The sequence below is a fragment of the Carcharhinus amblyrhynchos genome, unplaced genomic scaffold (genome assembly GCF_965287045.1).
Source record: "Carcharhinus amblyrhynchos unplaced genomic scaffold, sCarAmb.v2.hapA scaffold_52, whole genome shotgun sequence".
NCBI classification, from domain to species: domain Eukaryota; kingdom Metazoa; phylum Chordata; class Chondrichthyes; order Carcharhiniformes; family Carcharhinidae; genus Carcharhinus; species Carcharhinus amblyrhynchos.
This window is the reverse complement of record NW_027649793.1, coordinates 1,942,826-1,965,595: the sequence shown is the minus strand read 5'-3', so window position 1 is coordinate 1,965,595 and position 22,770 is coordinate 1,942,826. Positions and strand designations below refer to the sequence as shown.

The 22,770-nt window shown below is 46.9% G+C and overlaps 1 protein-coding gene across 1 annotated transcript in view; it reads right to left on the bottom strand.

Annotated features, from left to right (window-relative positions):
• Positions 1–772: 772 nt before the first annotated feature.
• The window catches only part of LOC145337534 (proline-rich transmembrane protein 1-like), a 76,223-nt gene continuing 54,225 nt past the window's right edge, over positions 773–22,770 (bottom strand). The window contains exons 2-4 of the mRNA XM_080182326.1: positions 15,451–15,743; positions 12,299–12,478; positions 773–1,040 (exon numbers count right to left, since the gene is read on the bottom strand). Of these exons, the coding sequence (XP_080038452.1) occupies positions 864–1,040; positions 12,299–12,478; positions 15,451–15,743 (650 nt within the window). The 3' untranslated portion in view covers positions 773–863. The remainder of the gene's footprint in view (positions 1,041–12,298; positions 12,479–15,450; positions 15,744–22,770) is intronic.

Genomic DNA, 22,770 nt, shown 5'->3' with positions numbered 1-22,770 from the left:
CATGACTGTAACATTCTGCACTCTCTCCTTTCCTTCTCTATGAACAGTGTGCTTTGTCGGTATCATGCGCAAGAAACAATATTTTTCACTGCAAACTAATACAAGTGACAATAATAAATCAAATTAACTCAAATCCTGGAACACAGGACTTGAGTGTGAAGTTATTTCTTTTACAGAGTCTGGCTGGAGCCAAATCTCTCACAAGAGAGTGGATGTTAACGGCAGCTAAACTTTGAATGAGTCGCTCCCCTAATTCTGCTAATTGTCATGGGGTCGGAGCCGTTAGAGAGTTTTAAATCCACCAAATTAGAACCAAAGAATCGATGTCAGCCCCTTCCTCAGCCCCACCTGTCCGTCTTACCTGATCCGAGACTTGGCAAGAGAACTTGCGAAAGGTCCACGTCAGCAATCCATCCTCCCCCTCCCAACACTGCAAAAGCATCTGTTCAGGACACTGCCCAAGTCAGTAGTTTTGTACGAAAAGTGTTTGTCTGTATTTAAACCAAACACATATAATCGATTGCACAAAACATTCTCAGTCCCTTTATAAAAGCAGGGAGCCAATGGAGGTAAATACAAGGCTATTATTTTGGCAAAAATGAATAACTGTTCCTCGTGTCGAGTGGTTTCGGGTAGAGGCGTAATGTCTGCAAACTAATTTGATCTGAAGACGCTGGTTGGGTGGGGGGGCAGTGGAGGGGGAGGGTTGGTGGTGGAGGGCAGAGCGGGCAGGGGGAGGGAGGGGAAAGGGAGGGAGGAGAGGGTCGTGATGCTTGGTCAAGGAGTTCCTGCATGGTAACACCTGAAGTGTCGAGAAGGTCTCGGGCCTGCTGATCCACCGCCGTGCCTGTCCGCGGCCCTGGTTAAGGGTCCCACTCGTCGTCATGGTGCTGGGCCGCGATGACGATCACCACTGTCAGGATGGCGCACAGGACCATGGAGGCAATGCCCACGGCGAGGCTGATGAAGGAGAAGTTCCGCGCTTCGCGGGAGGCGATCTCCGCCGACACCATGTCCCCGCGCGCAATGGCAGCCCGCACCTGTTTCAGAGAGAGAGGACGTTAGCCGCACTGCGCGGTCAGTGCACCAAAACCAAACCACAACGGGTCAATTCATTTGGCACAGAGTGGAGGAAGAATGCACTCACTCAGGTCGCCAACTCTGGTTAGAAATATCTCTGGCGGGTTCATTGGTAGCACCTCCCACTGTCTCCTACAACATCGGTCTCACCAATTGAGCCAGTTGAACGGCAAATAGACTTTTGATGGATTAACTGGATAATTTGTGATTCCATTGAACCCTAACAGAGCAGAAGGAGGCCACTCAGCCCATCGGGTCTGCACTGAGCCTCCGACAGAAGAACACCCCCACCCTATCCCCATAAGCCCACAGTTTACCCTACTAATCCCCTAACCTGCACATTTCTGGACACTAAAGGCAGTTTAGCATGGCCAATCCACCTAACCTGCACACTTTTGAACATTAAGGGGCAATTTAGCATGGCCAATCCACCTAACCTACACATCTTTGGACATTAAGGGGCAGTTTAGCATGGTCAATCCACCTAACCTGCACATCTTTGGACATTAAGGGGCAATTTAGCATGGCCAATCCACCTAACCTACACATCTTTGGACATTAAGGGGCAATTTAGCATGGTCAATCCCCTTACTTGCACATCTTTGAACGCTAAGGGGCAATTTAGCTTGGCCAATCCCCCTAAGCTACATATCTTTGGATACTAAGGGACAATTTACCATATTTAATCCCTCAGGCTACAATCTTTGGACATGAAGGGGCAATTTAGCATGGCCAATCCACCTAATCTGCACATCTTTGGACTGTGGGAGGAAACTGGAGCACTCGGAAGAAACACACAGACATGGGGAGAATATGAAAACTGCACCCAGGCAGTCACTCGAGGCCGGAATTGAACCCAGGTCCCTGGCACTGTGAGGCAGCAGTGCTAACCACTGTGCTGCCCTAACTCTGAGGTCTCCACAACTACTAAAGGTTTAAAATAAACGAAAAACAAATTTCTGTTAATTCCCTTCCGCAATGACTTTTCTCCTTGGGTCTTGTTCAGAGGGTGTTCTGGCAATTATCAGCAACTCTCAGAGGTCAGTCCGCGGGGGGCCTGACACCATCCTAGCGTCAGGTGTACCATTTCCAATGGCTTTTACTTCCAGAGCTTCTGGTTGGGAAATTCTGCAGACTTTCCCTACACTGAGATGGAAAATCCATGTCGAGTCAAGGGAAGCGAGGGAGTCAAAAACCAAGGAGGGGGGTCATAAATATGAGGGGATCATTCAGATAAATAAGAAGTGTTGCATTTTGATAAGACAAACCAGGGCAGGACTTACACACTGAATTGTAGAACCCTGGGGAGACAAGTCTCAGTAGCATCCTAGTAAACCTTTTCTAGACACTTTCTAGTTTAATAATATCCTTTCTATAATAGTGACCAGAACTGTACACAGTATTCCAAGTGTGGCCTTACCAATGCCTTATACAACTTCAGCAAGACGTCCCAACTCCTGTGTTCAATGTTCTGACCGATGAAACCAAGCATGCCAAATGCCTTCTTCACCACTCTGTCCACCTGTGACTCCACTTTCAAGGAGCTATGAACCTGTATCCCTAGATCTCTTGGTTCTATAATTCTCCCCAACACCTTACCATTAACTGAGTAAGTCCTGCCCTGGTTCAATCGACCAAAACGTGTCACCTCGCATTTATCTAAATTAAACTTCATTCGTCAATCCAATGGCCCAATTGATCAAGATCCCATTGCAATCCTAGATAACCTTCTTCACTGTCCATGATGCCACCAATCTTGGTGTCATTTTCAAACTTACTAATCATGCCAAATAAATTCTCATCCAAATCATTAATATAAATGATAAGTAACAGTGGACCCAGCACCAATCCCTGAGGCACACCACTGAGCACAGACCTGCAGTTTGAAAAACAACTCTCTACGACCACCTCTGGCTTCTGTCATCAAGCCAATTTTGTATCCGTTTGGTTGCCTCGCTCTGGATCCTGTGAGATTTAACCTGATGCAACAACCTACCATGTGGTACTTTGTCAAAGGCCTTGCTAAAGGCCACGTAGACAACATTAACTGCACTGCTCTCATCTTGTCGAACAGAGAGTCCTAGGGGTGCAGGTACATAACTCCTTGAAAGTGGCAACACAGGTAGACAGGGTGGTGAAGAAGGCATTTGATACACTTGCCTTCATCGGTCAGAGCAGTGAGCACAGGAGTTGGGACATTATGTTACAGCTGTACAAGATATTGTTAAGGCCACATTTGGAGCATTGCGTACAATTCTGGTTGACCTGCTATAAGAAGGATGTTATTAAACTGGAAAGGGTGCAAAAAAAGATTTACAAGGATGTTACTGGGGCTGGAAAGTATGAATTCTAAGGAGAGGCTGGGACTTTTTCCCTGGAGTGTAGGAGGATAAGGGGTCACCTTATAGAGGATTATAAAATCATTAGAGGCCTACATAAGGTGAATCGCCAATGTCTTTTCCCAAGGGTAAGGGAGTTCTAAACTAGAGGGCATAGGTTAAAGGTGAGAAGGAAACGATTAAAAAGGGATACGGAAGCACAGTGGTTAGCACTGCTGCTTCACAGCTCCGAGGACCTGGGTTCAATTCCTGGCTTGGGTCACTGTCTGTGTGGAGTTGCACATTCTCCTCGTGTCTGTGTGGGTTTCCTCTGGGTGCTCCGGTTTCCTCCCACAGTCCAAAGATGTGCGGGTTAGGTTGATTGGCCATGTTAAAATTGCCCCTTAGTGCCCTGAGATGTGTAGATTAGAGGGATTAGTGAGTAAAATATGTCGGGATATTGGCCTGGGCGGGATTGTGGTCAGTGCAGACTCGATGGGCCGAATGGCCTCTTTCTGTACTGTAGGGTTTCTATGATTCTATGACCCGAGGGGCACCTTTTGGAATCAGCTGATGGAGATGATAGAAACAGCTACAATTACAACATTTAAAAGACATTTATATATGGGTGGGAAAGGTATAGAGGGATAAGGCCTAAAAGCAGGCAAATGGGGTGGGTTCAGTTTAGGAAATGGACGAGTTGGGCCAAAGGGCCTGTTTCTGTGCTGATTATCTCGGTGACTCTATGACGCTATGTGAAATGGCTGACATTTATCAGTTTCCATCATGTGTCTCTTTTCCACAGCCTCTTCCAGACCTTAATCCTGGAATTGTGAGAGGGCAACGATCCAGAAAATTGGATATTTCCCCAATTTCCCAGTCGGCAAAAGGACAAAGTAGATTTAATGCTGTTGAAATGCCAAAACGTCCACTTTGGATTCGATTTTAGATTTGGATCAGAAAACAAAGCAGGCAAATTGATTTAGTTGCTTAGAAAAAAATTCCATTTGGGACATGGGGGGGGGGTCAATAAATTAGTGGCCTTGCGATAAAGCCTAAACCGATACACATCAATTAGTTAGGAGTTTGACTGGAATAAAGTCCAGTTCTGATTGCCGAGGTACAAAGAGGAGGTTGCAGCTCTTCAGAGAGGAGGCAGAATGACTGAGAGGCTGGAGGGATTGGATAATGAGGATTACAGGCTCGCTCCAACTGGGAAAGAGACGGTTGCTAGGCGATGTGATTGCTGATTTTCAGAAACGGGTACATACTAAATCACACAAAGCTCCTTCACCCCGTCTGCAACAGTCAAACCAGAGGACATGACCTGCACTCGAGAGAGATAAATTTTAATCTAATCTGTGGGAACAGTATTTGAGAGAGTGAGAGAGTGAGTGAGTGATCTATAGTCCAGGCCCCTAGGGAGATGATAGAAGCTATTGGTATTGATTCACTCAAAAACGCAAATTAACTCGATTTCTTTTAAGAAATAACATTTGGTTATATCGTATTATGCCAGTTTAAAGCTACAAACATTATAGTGGGCATCACGGTGGCACAGTGGTTAGCACTGTTGCCTCACAGCGCTGGGGACCTGGGTTCGATTCCCAGATTGGGTCACTGACTGTGCAGAGTCTACACATTCTCCCCGTGTCTACATGGGTTTTTTTCTGGGTACTCTGGTTTCCTCCCATCATCCAAAGCTGTGTGGATTTGGTGGATTGGCTATGCTGAATTGCCCCTTAGTGTCAGGGTAGAAATTAGGGAATAGGGCCTGGGTGGGATTGTGGTCCGTGCAGACTCGATGGGCTGAATGGCCTCCTTCTGCACTGTAGGTTTCTATGATTCTATTAAAAGGCGAAAGAAAAAGACTCAGGGACAAAAAATGGTGTTAAAGTTAGTTTGAATATTAAAGGTACCTTTTAATTACTTTTTTATGGCTTCAAGCATCTTGTGACTCCAAATATTCTTTGCCACAGTCCAGATCTCCACACAGCCTCAGTTAAAGCTCTGTCTGTGGGCTAGTTTTTAACGTTTATTTGTGTACCTTGCAGCCACTATCCAGACAGTGTGAATCAGTGAAGGTTCCAGAGCCTGGGTTCCCTCCTCCCTTTCTGGAGCCTTGAGTCGGGAGTTTGAGCTCCAGCATCACCCCAGGGTACAAAAACGTCGCTCCTCTAAACTTGCGACTCTCGGTGAATGGGGAAATGTTAAGAACTAGGAGCAGGAGGCCATTCGGCCCCTGCTCCGCCTTTCCATGCTATCATGGCTGATCTTTTGCCTCAACTCCTTTCTCCCAGAGATCAAAGCTTCGTCTATCTCAGGTGTAAATATATTCAGTGATGGAGCATTCTCAATTCTCTGGGATAGAAAATTCCAGCAACTCTACAAGGAACAGCCTGCCTGTCAATGTTTCTCGGGACAGCAAGGATCAGCCACTCACTGCCTAAAGGCTTCCAATTGATATTCTGGAGAACATTAAGGCAAACAGTGCTGTTTAATCCACTGTGCGGCCATTAACCTCTCACTCTGAGAGAAGACATTTCTCCTCATCTCAATTCTAAACGATCAACCCCTTATTTTGAGGACGTGACCTCTGCCTTTTAAATTTCCCATCCATGAGTCACAACCTCTCACTGTCTGCCCTGTCCAGCCTCTTCAGAAACCTGGGGTCAGTAAGAGAGTTCTCCCTGCCCAACCACATACACATCACCCGGTCAGGCTGAGTCAGAGATTAATGGTGGGTTAAAATGCTTTGGAGAAGGGGTCAACAATGGCCTGGTGCTCAGATTCTGTGTGAGCGCACTCAAGGGGCCATCTACAGAATGAATCTTTAGATGGACTGGCCATGGTAAATAGTGTGTTGGTTAGGTGAATCAGCTATGGTGGATGTTGCGGAGATGGGGAGGATGTAATAAGAGACCATGGCGAAGGGGACATCTGGGGGTGGGTGCATACTCGATGGGCTAAATGGCCTCCTTCTGCACTTTAGGGATTCAATGCAGCGATTCACCAAAGATCCTTAGACAGCACCTTCCAAACCTGTGACCAGTACCATCTAGAAGGACAAGGGCAGCAGACACATGGGAACACCACCACCTGCAAGTTCCCCTCCAAGCCACTCACCGTCCTGACTTGGGGATATATCGCCATTCCGTCACATTGCTGGGTCAAAATCCTGGAATTCCCTCCCTAACAGCATTGTGGGTCAACCCGCAGAACATGGACTGCAGCGATTCAAGAAGGCAGCTCCCCACCACCTTCTCAAGGGCAACTAGGGATGGGCAATAAGTGCTGGCCTAGCCAGCAAAGCCCATGTCCCACAAATTAATTAAAAAACTCTACGACTCTATATGAAGCTCTACAGTGTGATCACGACTAACAAGCCCGCTTGCAGTAACTACAGGAGTCTCCCACCTGTCTGACAGAGGGAAGGCCAGTGGAAGTTTCCTCCTCAGTGGCTGAGAAATTCCTTCCAAACATTCCACTGTCTTTTAAGGAAGAGAGTTCCAGCGACTCACCACCCTCTGAGAGAAAAAGACACATGGGCTGGAATTTTCCAGCCGTTCACACCGGTGGGATTTTCCAGACCTGCCGATGACACACCCCCATCACAGATTTCCCGGAAGCAAGGGTTGTATCCAATGGGAAAGCTCATCCCCTGCTAATTACACAGGCACATGGAGATAATCCGCAGAACATTCTGGAACAGACTCCACCGCCTTCAATCTGAAATCAGAATCACACACAACATATACACCTACATTTACACACACACACACACACATATACACAGATAACACTGCACACATATCTCCATATCGATACACAACACACAAATGTCACACACACACATATACCCCCATATTTCCATACATACACTGTACCCGTATACTCATTCATTTCATACATACGAAACATGTATATTTGTCTCCAACTCTATATACACACTGTTATATACATGTCAAAACACATTAACACTGAAGATCCATATACATCCAACACACACATGCACATATGTACAGCCCAATATACAACAGTACCATACATACACCTTCCACTTTGGTAGGAAGAATGGTAGGAAGGACTATTACTTACGTGGCGAAAAACTGCAGCAGGCGACGGTGCAGAGGGACCTCGGGGTCCTTGTGCATGAGTCGCAAAAACCCAGCTTGCAGGTGCAGCAGGTGGTCAGGAAGGCGAATGGGATGCTGGCCTTCATAGCGAGGGGGATTGAATATAAAAGTAGGGAGGTCTTGCTGCAGCTGTATAGGGCATTGGTGAGGCCGCAGCTGGAGTACTGTGTGCAGTTTTGGGCGCCGCATCTGCGCAAGGATATTTTGGCCCTGGAGGGAGTGCAGAGGAGGTTTACTAGGCTGATACCGGAGTTGAGGGGATTGAGCTATGAGGAGAGGCTGAATAAACTAGGCTTGTACTCGTTAGAGTTTAGAAGAATGAGGGGAGATCTCATTGAGACGTATAAGATGATGAATGGGATGGATAGGATAGAGGTGGAGAGACTCTTCCCGCTCAAAAAAGACAGTAGGACTAGGGGGCACAGCCTCAAGATAAAGGGGAGGCGGTTTAGAACGGAGTTGAGGAGGAACTTCTTCACTCAAAGGGTGGTGAATCTCTGGAATTCTCTGCCCGTTGAAGTGGTGGAGGCTGCCTCGCTAAATATTTTTAAGAAGCGGGTTGATGGGCTCTTGATAAGAGAGGGGATTAAGGGTTATGGGGAGAGGGCGGGAAAGTGGAACTGAGCCACGACAGATCAGCCATGATCTTATTGAATGGCGGGGCAGGCTCGAAGGGCTAGATGGCCTACTCCTGCTCCTATTTCTTATGTTCTTATGTTCTTAAAATGTCTACACCTACACATACATTGCACTACTGTTACATACATATGCATATTGTGTGTCTGTATGTGTGTGTGTGAATGTGTGTGTATGTGTGAATGTGAGTGTGTGTGTATGTGTGTGAGTGTCAACATGTGTGTGTGCATGTGTGTGCGTATGTATGTGCACACACGTGTGTGTGTATGTGCATGTGTGTGAGTGTGTGTGTGAGTGTGTGTGTGTGTGTGTGTGTATAAAGTATTTAGTTAAGCTGTTGGAAATGGAAACAACTTGTCTGAGAGAGTTAAGAGAGGAAACAGCTGAAGTTGCTGACTGCAATATAGACCATGGTGAAGTGGAAATATAGGTAATTGGTGGGGTTTAAAAATTTGCATTAGGAGATAGACTGTGATTTGGCTTTTCCCTCTTCAAAGAGGACTATTATAATTAACAAATGTTTCATAAGTAGACCATGGAAGGTTATTGACTTTTATTTGACCCAAAAGGGGAAACAATAAGAAACATTCAAGATTTGAAAAGTTGAGTTCAAAGATGTGCTAATGACAATGGAATTGGAGATGAAAGGGGTAAAGGCTGTGTACGGAAAGATGTTGAGCTGAGTTGTGCTGACTGTGCGGGAAGGTGGACTGAGGACAGCTCTGTACTAAAAGAAGGTTTGAAATCTGAGGCAGCCATCCAGAAAGAGTGTTTGTTTCAGAAAGCAGCCCTGTGCCAGAATTTTCTTGGGTTTCCACAGCACGGTGGAAGTGAGTTGTGTGCTATACCTTTGCTAAACAGGCAGCAATACTGGCTAAATATTACTGGATTTTAAGAGTTAAAAATCTATAGGAGGAAATCTATAAGATTTATTTGTGTGTTCTGACCAATTGGGTTACAGAGCAGGGGGAGATGTTTGTAAGACTGTTCTAGCTGCGTAACTTTAAAATCTGTGCTTAATCCTTTTAAACTTCTCGTTAATAAATACTTTAATATTTTTTAAATCCCAAAAGTATTGCTGGCATTTTTTTGCTTCTCAGATAAACAGATTTCTCCCCATTTTCAGAAAACAAATAAAAAAGGTTATGACCCCAGTAAGACAGGTTTCCCTCTGGGATCTGGACATCTCAGCAAATAACGTCTGTTGTAGCCTTAAAAATATACACCAATATAAATGCAAATCTGGTAGCTGCCAAGGTGAGCTTTGAATCTGTGCCTCAGATATATTAGCCTGAATCTCTGAGTTACTAATTCCGTCACATTGCCACCAGCTTTCTCGGATTGTGTGTTGTTGGAATCTAGAAGTGTTGGGCAATTCTTGGCAAGACAGATTGTTGAACTAGGAAGTACACAAGCATACAGGGATCTGCACCATCTCTGACTGAGACATCTCGGCCTAATGAATGATGACCACATCCCTTCAAGCCACACTCAGTAGCGGGCTTATTACAGACATCAGAACAACAGGTCGCTCAAATCTGGGACACAAGGATGTCTGTGATTGAGAGCTTCACGTTTTTAGTGTCCAGATCACCAACAACCTGTCCTGGTCGCCCCATGCTGACACTATAGTTAAGAAAGCCCACCAACGCCTCTACTTTCTTAGGAGAAGAAGGAAATTTGGCATGTCCGCTTCAACTCTCACCAACATCTACAGATGCCCAGAGGAAAGCATTCTTTCTGGTTGTATCACAGCTTGGTATTGTTCCTGCTCTGTCCCAGACTGCAATAAACTCCAAAGGAATGAAGCCCAGTCCATCACTCAAACCAGCCTCCTATCCATTGACTCTGTCTACACTTCCCACTGCCTGGGAAAAGCAGCTAGCATAATCAAGGACTGCACGCACCCTGGACATTCTCTCTTCCACCTTCCGTCAGGAAAAAGATGCAAAAGCGTGAGGTCACGGACCAACCGATTGAAGAACAGCTTCTTCCCTGCTGCTGCTGTCAGACTTTTGAATGGACCTATCTCGCACTAAGTGATCTTTCTCTACACCCTGGCTATGACTGTGAAACTCCATTCTGCAGCCTCTCTATGAACAGTATGCTTTGTACAGCATGCAAGAAACAATACTTTTCACTGTATACCAATACATGACACAATAATAAATCAAATCAAATTAAATGAAAATAGGAGTCTCGCTGGGAGTGTTCACTGTTGACTGGAGTGACTGGAGACAAGCAGGCAGGAAGAACATGGAAAAGATGGAAATGACCAGGTGGCGGACAAGGAAATGTGTCAGATGGAAATATCATCAGGAAACTTCCAGCCAATACTGTTCACCTGTGCCGACTACAAAAGGGACTGCCTCACAAATCGACCTCTACAGCCAACATCCAACCACAAATAATACACTCCTGGATACAGTGCACCATCTCCCGACAGGGATGGGTGCCATTAGTTCAACGTTACCAAGGATATAGAACAGTACTGCACAGGAACAGGCCCTTCAGTCCATGATGTTGCGTTGAACATGAAGCCAAATTATACTAATCCCCTCTGCCTGCCCTTGATCCATATCCCTACATTCCTCACATCTTCACACGCTGATCTAAAAGCCCCTTAAACACCCGTATTATATCTGCCTCCACCATCATCCTTGGCAGCATGTTCCAGATACCCACCACTCTCTGTGTAAGAAACTTGCCTTCACATCTCCCTTGAACTTTGCCTCTCTCCCCTTAAGTGCATGCCCCCCAGTATTAGACATTTCAACTCTGGGAAAAGGATTCTGAGTGTCAACCCTATCTATGCCTCTCATAATTGTATAGACTTCTATCGGGTCTCCCCTCAGCCTCTGCCGCTCCAGAGAAGACAACCTTAGTTTATCCAGCCTCTCCTTATAGCTCATACTCTCTAATCCAGGCAGCGTCCCAGTAAACCTCTTCTGCACCCACTCCAAAATCTCCACATCTTTCCTTTAACGTGGCGACCAGAATTGAACGTAATAGTGACGTCTCTCTGCCACCCTCAACTTACTATGCATGTCTTCCTCAAGATTCACGGTTACATTTTCCAGATGTTCATGATGTTTCAGAATAGAAGAACTCAGTGTCAGGGCTTGGGATGTCCAATCAGTATCAGACAGTGATACAATCAATACAACACACTATAGAATGGTGCCTCTGTACTTCCCTCTCGGAAAGCAATGCTAACGTGGTGACTCCCTCCTTCAAAGTCACATTGATGAGGTGGAAACTGATTCCTCACTCTGGAACAATAAAAACACTCTAATCACTGCCCCTTAACATTCAATGGTGCTACCCTCACTGAATCCCCCACTGTCAACATCCTTGGGGTTACCATTGACCAGAAACTCAACTGGACTCACCACACACACACACACAGTGGCTACAAGAGCAGGTCAGAGGCTCGGAATACAGCGGCAACTAACTCACCTCCTGACTCCCCAAAGCCTAGCCATCATCTACAAGGGACAAGTCAGGAGTGTGATGGAATACTCCACACTAGCCTGGATGGGTGCAGCTCCAACAACACTCAAGAAGCTTAACACCATCCAGGACAAAGCAGCCCCGCTTGATTGGCACCCCATCTACAAACTTCCACTCCCTCCACCACCGATGCTCAGTAACATCAGTGTGTACCATCTACAAGATGCACTGTAGCAATTCACCAAAGATCTTTTGGCAGCGCCTTCCAAAACCCACAACCACTTCTGTCTAGAAGGACAAGGGCAGCAGATACCTGGGAACACCATCACCTGCAAGTTCCCCTCTAAGTCGCTCACCATCCTGACTTGAAAACAAATCCCCGTTTCTTCGCAGTTGCTTGGTCGAAATCCTGGAATTCTCTTCCTAACTGCATTGTGGGTTAACCCACAGCATGTGGACTGTAGTGACTCAGGAAGGAAGCTCACCACCACCTTCTCAAGGGTAAATAGGGGTGGACAATAAATGCTGGCCAGCCAGCAACACCCATATCCCACAAACGAATTTAAAAAAAGGGTAAACGCCAATCTAAAACCCCAGCAGATCTGGTGTTTCCCATGCACATGTACAGAACAGGAGGTGACACAGGGCAGGGAAGAAGGCAGCGTCAGCACTCACCTGCACTGCTTTGAATATTGCAAAGATGCCAGTAGGCCAGAAACAGCAGACTGTGGTCAACACCGCGATGGGTAGGTAATCGTGAGGGGGTCGCGGAGGGTTCATCACCGCGACGGATGCTGGCATCTGCTGCCCACCTGGCGTGATCCCGCTGTTCCCCGGAAGGTACAGCCCCACATTCTGCGGAGAACGGAAGCACAGTGAGAGGAACAGCAAAAGAGGCCCCGAAATTCCTGACCCTTCTCCCGCTGAGTAATTGAAATCTGTGTGAGGGGACAGCAGCAAGGAAACTTCCTGACTCCTTTCCCCACTGAGTAACTGAGGATTGGGATCGCTGTACAGACAGGAGTCCGGGAATCTCTGAGGGTGAAATGCCAGCTGTAATGTTGAGGATGTAGCCATCAGTCCCCGACAGTTCTGGCCCTCCTCGAGTTGATGAGGAAGGGCACCCAACTGGCACAGACAGTAGGGCACAAGTGGCAGTGTGGCTATATCTCTGGTGCCCGCTACCCCCATGTAGTTGGGAAATCCACCACCCATCACCATGGTTCCCATTCACAACCAGCCTTGCCACCACCATCTTACAACCCAACCTGGGGCAGTAAATACTGGCCCTGCCAATGCTGCCCACATCTCCAGTAAGAATAAATAAGGGAGATGCCAGCTAAATCATGTTGTTCTTCCCTGACTCTTGGCCAATACCAGCTACAGTTTACAAATCAGAGCTGTGAAAGTTAAAACACATTTCATCATTTCAGTGTTAAATCCCACAAGCTCTGTGACTGGATGCTCCATATTGTTTCGATGTCTCTGTTGCCCTGTGTTAAATTCATTGCACATTTAAGTTCTACCCTTTCTTGAGCTGTGGGGAGCGCCAGCGTTACATTTCATCTTACTCTCCAGCTGGCATCTGTGCCATCCAAATGTCCTTGATCCCATATCCAGGGCAATTGTCCAAAATGGAATTTCCTCTTTAATTATGAATATTTTCAGTGGTCAGAAAATCCACAAGCGTATTCACATCGTCAATAACTGTCCTTAGGAAGAAGGAAGGGAGAGAGAGGGGGGCAGGGAGGAGAGGGAGGGAGGGAGGCAGTCAGAAGGAAGGGAGAGGGAGAAAGGGAAAAGGAAAAGGAGGAAAAAGGGAGAGAAGGAGGAAGGCTGGGAGAAGGAAGAGAGATGGAGGGGGGCAGGAAGAAGGGAGAGAAGGAGGAAGGCAGGGAGAAGGAAGAGAGAGGGAGGGGGGCAGGAAGAGAATAAGAGAGACAGGATAAAGGGAGAGAGAGAGGAGGGAGATAATGGGAAGAAGGGCAGGGAGGAGTGAAGGAAGAGATGGAGAGAGGAATAGAGAAAGAAAGATTGGGAGGTACACCAGAAAGGAAGGGAGGAAGGAATTTCCACAACATCTTTCACAATGTTAAAACTTCTCAAGGTACTTTCCAAACAATGAAGTACTTTAGAAGTATAGTCACGTAGGAACTATGGCTGCCAACTTCTGCAAAACCCCACAAACAACACTGTTGTAGTGAGGGATTATTATCAGCTGGGGCACTATAACAAATGGCAGGTGGGGGATTTCCCTCGAAGTTTCCCTGACTGTGAATCTTCCACGCAGGGCAAGAGTGTGGGCTTGTAGGAGGCAACACGCCAAAGTCCATGCAACACAAGCTCCAGACAGAGCGAGCCGTTAGTCTTTCCTGGCCCTGAATCAGGAGGTGCCAGGTTCAAATCCAGCTCTGGGCATTGCCAGCAGGAGATGACCAGAGCTTCGGCTGGTCACTGGGATGCCCACATCTGTGGGTGACATCCTACCTGGGTCTTGGGGATCTATAAAACTCAGCCACCGTTGTGGAACTAACCACTTAAAGAAGACCATAAGAAATAGGAACAGGAGGAGACCATTCAGCCCCTCATTCAATAGGACCGTAGCTGATCCAACATTATCCATTTTCCCTCTCAGGTCAATATCCCTCTCAGCCTTATCTATATACAAGGACTCTGTCCCTACAGCTCTCTGTGGCAAGGAGACCTAAAGACTCTCAATCCTCTGACAGAAGGCATTCCTCCTCATTTCAGTCTTAAATTGACACCCCTTTATCCTGAGACTCTGCCCTCTGGTCCAAGACTCTCCCATGAGGGAAAGCATTTACCCTCAAGCCCCTTAACAATCCTCCAAGAGATCCCCTCTCATTCTTCTAAATTCCAATGAGTTCCAACTTGTTTAAGTTTTGTTCCTAAAACAATCCCTCCAAAACGGATATCATCCTCATGAACCTTCTCTGAACTGCCTCCAACGAATTAATATCTTTCCTCAAATAAGGGAACCAAAACGGCTCACAGGACCCCGGATGTGGTCTCACCAGTACCTTGCACAGTTGCAGCAAGACTTCCCTATTCTTATATTCCAACCCCCTTGAAATAAGGGTTAACATTCCAATAGCCTTGCTGTTTAATCACCTTTCTTTGTGTCATCTGCAAATCCAGTACATCCGCTTCCTTTGTCAAAGTCATCAATATATGTTATAGACAGCTGGGCTCCCAGCACTGATCCCTGTGGAACCCCACTGGTTACAGGTCACCAAACCTGAAAACCCTTATCCACATCACTGTTTCCTGCCCATTAACCAATTCTCTATCCAGGCTAATATACTACCTCCAACACACCGTCTCTTAGCTTAAGGCTTAACACTCTGAGAGGTACCTTGTTGAACATCTTCTGGAAGTCCAAATACATCACATCTCCTGGTTCCCCTCTAGGGTATGATCAAGGCTGTAGCCTGGAAGGGGTGTTGACCTCAGGACCTTTAAACAGCCTCTGAATCCTTTCAATATCTTCCATACTTCTCCATGGGGAGATATGAAGTCAGTACCGATCTCACATTGATCCTGCACAGGCAGTATAATGTGTGACCTTCGCAAACCCTCATAACTCCCCTCCCCCCACCTTCCCCCATCATCTCCCACCTCCCCTCCTCCCCACTTCACCCACCCCAACCCCACCTTTCCCACCTCCCCCACCTTCACCCACCCCCACCCCCACTTTCCCCACTTCACCCTCACCTTCCCCACCTTCCCCATCCCACCCCCCCACCCCCACTTTCCTCCACGTCCACCCACTACCAGGTTCACACTTTGACAGGAGTCTTACTCACATTTGTCATTGGGTAAAGTGGCACGTAGGCAGCACAGGGCTGGTACTGCACGGCGTAGCCTTGGTGCCCATACCCTGCCGGTCCCATGGGTGCCGCTGGGTGATTTGTGGGTATGGCGTATCCTTGAGATGATCCATTGAACTGCGTCTCCTGGACAAAGCCCTCTGTGCCCAGCGTCATTGTGGAAGTGTGCATTGGCATGGAGTAGGCTGGTGATGTACCATTAGCTGACGCTTCCTGCACTGGGTATGGCGGAGGTGACATGGGTGCTTGGTGCCCTGCATCCTGTAAGGCTTTAGGAGACAACAAAGTTAGAATGGATAGTCCATATTCAGAGGAACTCTGCTGTCATTTACATCATACCCAGCTCTTTAATATTGGGGGGTAGGGAATGAGAACAGAGGAAGGTAGAACCATAGAATCCCGACAGTGAAGAAAGAGACCATTTGGCCCACTGAGTCTGCACCAAAATCTCACACAGGCCCTCCTCTCCGGCCTATCGCCATAAGCCTGCGCCAATCCATCTAACCTACATATCTTTGGACACTAAGGGGCAATTTAGCATGGCCAATCCATCTGAACTGCACATCTTTGGACTCTAAGAGGCAATTTAGTACGGCCAATCCACCTAACCTGCACATATTTGGATACTAAGGCTAATTTACCATTACGTGGACCATCACAAGAGGATTTGAGTTGCACACCTGATTCCACAACCTATCATTATCACAGTGGAGTGCTTGCCGATTCACTGAGAGTGCCAAATGATTATAAAGTTATTGATGTAAGATTGTGAATACAAATGCTTGTTTTAAGGAAGAATTAAGTACTTGCATAAAATGTTTGCTTTTATAAGGGATTAGGCGATTAAATGAATTTAAATGTATTGAATGAGTAATTATGAATGGCTGTTTTAAAAATATAAACTCAACAATAGACACACAAAAATACTTAATTTTATTTATTCTCTGAATATTTTTAAGGCAGAGGTAGGTGGGGAAAGGTTATTGGGGGTGGACAGGAATATGGAATGGAAGTTATAATCAGATTAGCTATGATATTACTGAGCGGTACAACAGGCTTGAGGGGCTGAGTGACCTACTCCTAATTATATGTTCATATGTATATAACAACCAACATTGCTAAGCAAAAAAAGGGAGAGAGAAAAAGAGAAGATTTTCTAGGATCTGTCAGCAAAACAAACTAAAGGGTTTAAAATATATTCTCACTGAGGGCAGTTGTAATTTGAGAAGGAGGTTCTCCCCAGCAAGATCACATTGTCAAAGACTTCAAGCAAAGCAATTCCACATGCTGCACTCTAAGGGGAGACAATGGCCTAGTGATATTATCACTAAACTATTAATCCAGAAACTCAGCTAATGTTCTGGGGACCTGGGTTCGAATCCTGCCATGGCAGACGGTGAAATCTGAATTCAATGAAAAATATCTGGAATTGAGAATCTGATGATGACCATGAAACCATTGCTGATTGTCACAAAAACCCAGCTGGTTCACTTTAGAGAAGGAAATCTGTTGTCCTTACCCAGTCTGGCCTACATGTGACTCCACATCAATGTGGTTGATTCTCAACTGCTGTCCAAGGGTAACTGGGGATGGCCAGCCAGCAAAGCCCATGTGCAATGAATAAATTTTACAAATGGAACAAAGTAATTGCTACCCTGCATTCACTCAATGTTTTGACTGCTGTTTGTTTAACTATCATCTACTCAGGCAAATTTTAGCAAAGAAATAATCACATGGCTTCATTCAGTGGAGGCTAACCTCCAAGAGCTGGCCTAGATTGAGTGTTACGAGCCACGATGAAGTATTTTGTGTTTCTCGCTCTATCATCGCTGAAACCAATCCAGGACTGAGAAACTGAAAGATAACTGTTGCCAGGGAAAGCAAAAATAATATGTGCGCTGCCAGTGGCAACAGCCATCTCAGACAGCAATAACCTGCATTCACACAGTGCCTTCAACCTCGTACAACACCCCAAGTAGCCACACAGTGAAGATTGTCAGTCACACCTGGCACCCAGACAAAAGAAGGGAGACATTTTGACAAGGAAAGGTCAAGAGGGAGCATCTTAAAGGGATATCATCCTCTTAGGCAGTGCCTCAGAGACGAGCATGTTTTGCTTACACATTAACAATGAGTTCTCAGGTGACTGAGGAGTCCAGTACGTGACCAATCAAACAAAGTACAAAGAAAGAGCAACGCAGGAACAGGCCCTTTGACCCACCAAGCCCGTGTTGACACATGACGTCTTTCTAAGCTAAAGATCTTTTGCAACTACGTGGTCTGTATCCCTCTATTCCCTGCCTGTTCATGTATCTGTTAAGATGCCTCTTAAATGATGTGATTGTAACTCCTTTTACCACCTCCTCTGGCAGTGTATTCCAGGCACTTACCACCCTCTGTGTAAAAACACTTGCCTCTCAAATCTCCTTTGACCTATGCCCCCTCCCCCCCGACCCTTTTACCTTAAACCTATGTCCCTGAGTAATTGAGATTTATAATAGATAAGATAGAAGCAGGGAAGTTGTCTCCCCTGGCAGGTGAAACTAGGAACTAGTGCACATAGCCTCAAAATAAGGGGAAGCAGATTGAGGACTGAGGTGAGGAGGGATTTCTTCACACAGAGGGTTGTGAATCTGTGGAATCAGTGAAGCAGTTCAGGCCACCTCATTGAATGTTTTTTAAAAAATATGTAGATTTTTGGACAATAAAGGAATTAAGGGTTATGATGAGCGGGTGGGTAAGTGGAGCTGAGTCCACAAAAAGATCAGCCATGATCTTATTGAATGGGGGAGCAGGCTCGAGGGGCCAGATGGCTTAATCCTGCTCCCAGTTCCTATGTTCTTATTTCTACCTTGGGAAAAACACCCAGACTATCCACTCTATGCATTCCTCTCATAATTACGTAAACTTCAATCAGGTCGCCCTCAGCCTCCAACCTTCAGGTGGAAGCAAACTAAATTTGTTCAATCTCTCCTCATAGGTAATACCCTCGAAACCAGGCAACATCCTTTTCTGTACCCTCTCCAAAGCCCTCACCTCACTCTGGTAACATGGTGACCACTCTGGTACGCACAATTCCAAATGTAACCGAACTGAAGTTCTCTGAAGTCTCTGTCACAGGTGGGGTCCATGGTGGTGGGAGGAATGGGCGGGTGAGGTGCCCAGGTTGCCATGAACTCCATTCACTGCCAAAGTTTGGCTTCAGCTTGCTCCTGGCAACTAAACTCGAGGTGTTCAGCTCCTCCCCTGATTATCTTCTTCCATTTTGGCTCTCTTGGGTCAGGGATTTCTGAGTATCTCTGAGCATGTTGCACTCTTCCAGGTTCCATCTAACCTGCACATCTTTGGGCACTAAGGGGCAATTTAGCATGGCCAATCCACCTAACCTGCACATCTTTGGACACGAAGGAGCAATTTAGCATGGCCAATCCACCTAACCTGCACATCTTTGGACACTAAGGGGCAATTGGATGACCTCACATTTATCAACATTGTATTCCACTTGCTAGATGCTCGACTCCTCACTTAGCTTTTCTATACCCCTTTACTGTGTCCAGTTTTGGGCGCCACACTTACGCAAGGATATTTTGGCCTTGGAGGGAGTGCAGAGGAGGTTTACTAGGCTGATACCGGAGTTGAGGGGATTGAGCTATGAGGAGAGGCTGAATAAACTAGGCTTGTACTCGTTAGAGTTTAGAAGAATGAGGGGAGATCTCATTGAGACGTATAAGATGATGAATGGGATGGATAGGATAGAGGTGGAGAGACTCTTCCCGCTCAGAAAGGACAGTAGGACTAGGGGGCACAGTCTCAAGATAAAGGGGGGGCAGTTTAGAGCGGAGTTGAGGAAGAACTTCTTCACTCAAAGGGTGGTGAATCTCTGGAATTCTCTGCCCGTTGAAGTGGTGGAGGCTGCCTCGCTAAATATTTTTAAGACGCGGGTTGATGGGTTTTTGATAAGAGAGGGGATTAAGGGTTATGGGGAGAGGGCGGGAATGTGGAACTGAGCCACGACAGATCAGCCATGATCTTATTGAATGGCGGGGCAGGCTCGAAGGGCCAGATGGCCTACTCCTGCTCCTATTTCTTATGTTCTTATGTTCTTATGTGAGGTGGAGATGAGGATAGAGCGAGGTGGAGATGGAGATAGAGTGAGGTGGAGATGGAGATAGAGTGAGGTGGAGATGGAGATAGAGTGAGGTGGAGATGGAGATAGAGTGAGGTGGAGATGAGGATAGAGTAAGGTAGAGATGAGGACAGAGTGAGGTGGAGATGAGGATAGAGTGAGGTGGAGATGGAGATAGAGTGAGGTGGAGATGAGGATAGAGTAAGGTAGAGATGAGGACAGAGTGAGGTGGAGATGAGGATAGAGTGAGGTGGAGATGAGGATAGAGTGAGGTGGAGATGGGGATAGAGTGAGGTGGAGATGAGGATAGAGTAAGGTAGAGATGAGGACAGAGTGAGGTGGAGATGAGGATAGAGTGAGGTGGAGATGAGGATAGAGTGAGGTGGAGATGGGGATAGAGTGAGGTGGAGATGAGGATAGAGTAAGGTAGAGATGAGGACAGAGTGAGGTGGAGATGATAATAGAGTGAGGTGGAGATGGAGATAGAGTGAGCTGGGGATGGAGATAGAGTGAGGTGGAGATGAGGATTGAGTGAGGTGGAGATGAGGATAGAGTGAGGTGGAGATGGGGATAGAGTGAGGTGGAGATGAGGATAGAGTAAGGTAGAGATGAGGATTGAGTGAGGTGGAGATGAGGATAGAGTGAGGTGGAGATGAGGATAGAGTGAGGTGGAGATGAGGATAGAGTGAGGTGGAGATGGAGATAGAGTGAGCTGGGGATGGAGATAGAGTGAGGTGGAGATGAGGATAGAGGTGGAGATGAGGATAGAGTGAGGTGGAGATGAGGATAGAGTGAGGTGGAGATGGAAATAGAGTGAGGTGGAGATGAGGATAGAGTAAGACGGAGATGAGGATACAGCGAGGTGGAGATGGAGATAGAGTGAGGTGGAGATGGAGATAGAGTGAGGTGGAGATGAGGATAGAGCGAGGTGGAGATGAGGATAGAGTGAGGTGGAGATGAGGATAGAGTGAGGTGGAGATGGAGATAGAGTGAGGTGGAGAGGATAGAGTGAGGTGGAGATGGAGATAGAGTGAGGTGGAGATGAGGATAGAGTGAGGTGGAGATGAGGATAGAGTGAGGTGGAGATGAGGATAGAGTGAGGTGGAGATGGAGATAGAGTGAGGTGGAGATGGAGATAGAGTGAGGTGGAGATGGAGATAGAGTGAGGTGGAGATGAGGATAGAGTGAGGTGGAGATGAGGATAGAGTGAGGTGGAGATGAGGATAGAGTGAGGTGGAGATGAGGATAGAGTGAGGTGGAGATGAGGATAGAGTGAGGTGGAGATGAGGATAGAGTGAGGTGGAGATGAGGATAGAGTGAGGTGGAGATGGAGAAAGAGTGAGGTGGAGATGGAGATAGAGTGAGGTGGAGATGGAGATAGAGTGAGGTGGAGATGGAGATAGAGTGAGGTGGAGATGGAGATAGAGTAAGGTGGAGATGGAGATAGAGTGAGGCGGAGATGAGGATAGAGTGAGGTGGAGATGAGGATAGAGTGAGGTGGAGATGAGGATAGAGTGAGGTGGAGATGAGGATAGAGTGAGGTGGAGATGAGGATAGAGTGAGGTGGAGATGGAGATAGAGTGAGGTGGAGATGAGGATAGAGTGAGGTGGAGATGGAGATAGAGTGAGGTGGAGATGAGGATAGAGTGAGGTGGAGATGAGGATAGAGCGAGGTGGAGATGGAGATAGAGTGAGGTGGAGATGAGGATAGAGTGAGGTGGAGATGAGGATAGAGCAAGGTGGAGATGGAGATAGAGTGAGGTGGAGATGGAGATAGAGTGAGGTGGAGATGAGGATAGAGCGAGGTGGAGATGAGGATAGAGTGAGGTGGAGATGAGAATAGAGTGAGGTGGAGATGGAGATAGAGTGAGGTGGAGATGAGGATAGAGTGAGGTGGAGATGAGGATAGAGTGAGGTGGAGATGAGGATAGAGTGAGGTGGAGATGGGGATAGAGTGAGGTGGAGATGGAGATAGAGTGAGGTGGAGATGGGGATAGAGTGAGGTGGAGATGGGGATAGAGTGAGGTGGAGATGAGGATATAGTGAGGTGAAGATGGAGATAGAGTGAGGTGGAGATGGGGATAGAGTGAGGTGGAGATGGGGATAGAGTGAGGTGGAGATGAGAATATAGTGAGGTGAAGATGGAGATAGAGTGAGGTGGAGATGAGGATAGAGTGAGGTGGAGATGGAGATAGAGTGAGGTGGAGATGTAGATAGAGCGAGGTGGAGATGAGGATAGAGTGAGGTGGAGATGAGGATAGAGTGAGGTGGAGATGAGGATAGAGTGAGGTGGAGATGAGGATAGAGGTGGAGATGAGGATAGAGTGAGGTGGAGATGAGGATAGAGTGAGGTGGAGATGGAGATAGAGTGAGGTGGAGATGAGGATAGAGTGAGGTGGAGATGAGGATAGAGTGAGGTGGAGATGAGGATAGAGTGAGGTGGAGATGAGGATAGAGTGAGGTGGAGATGAGGATAGAGGTGGAGATGAGGATAGAGTGAGGTGGAGATGAGGATAGAGTGAGGTGGAGATGGTGATAGAGTGAGGTGGAGATGAGGATAGAGTGAGGTGGAGATGAGGATAGAGTGAGGTGGAGATGAGGATAGAGTGAGGTGGAGATGGGGATAGAGTGAGGTGGAGATGAGGATAGAGTGAGGTGGAGATGAGGATAGAGTGAGGTGGAGATGAGGATAGAGTGAGGTGGAGATGAGGATAAAGTGAGGTGGAGATGAGGATAGAGTGAGGTGGAGATGGAGATAGAGTGAGGTGGAGATGGAGATAGAGCGAGGTGGAGATGGAGATAGAGTGAGGTGGAGATGAGGATAGAGTGAGGTGGAGATGAGGATAAAGTGAGGTGGAGATGGAGATAGAGTGAGGTGGAGATGGAGATAGAGTGAGGTGGAGATGAGGATAGAGTGAGGTGGAGATGAGGATAGAGTGAGGTGGAGATGGGGATAGAGTGAGGTGGAGATGGGGATAGAGTGAGGTGGAGATGAGGATAGAGTGAGGTGGAGATGGGGATAGAGTGAGGTGGAGATGGAGATAGAGTGAGGTGGAGATGGGGATAGAGTGAGGTGGAGATGAGGATAGAGTGAGGTGGAGATGAGGATAGAGTGAGGTGGAGATGAGGATAGAGTGAGGTGGAGATGGAGATAGAGTGAGGTGGAGATG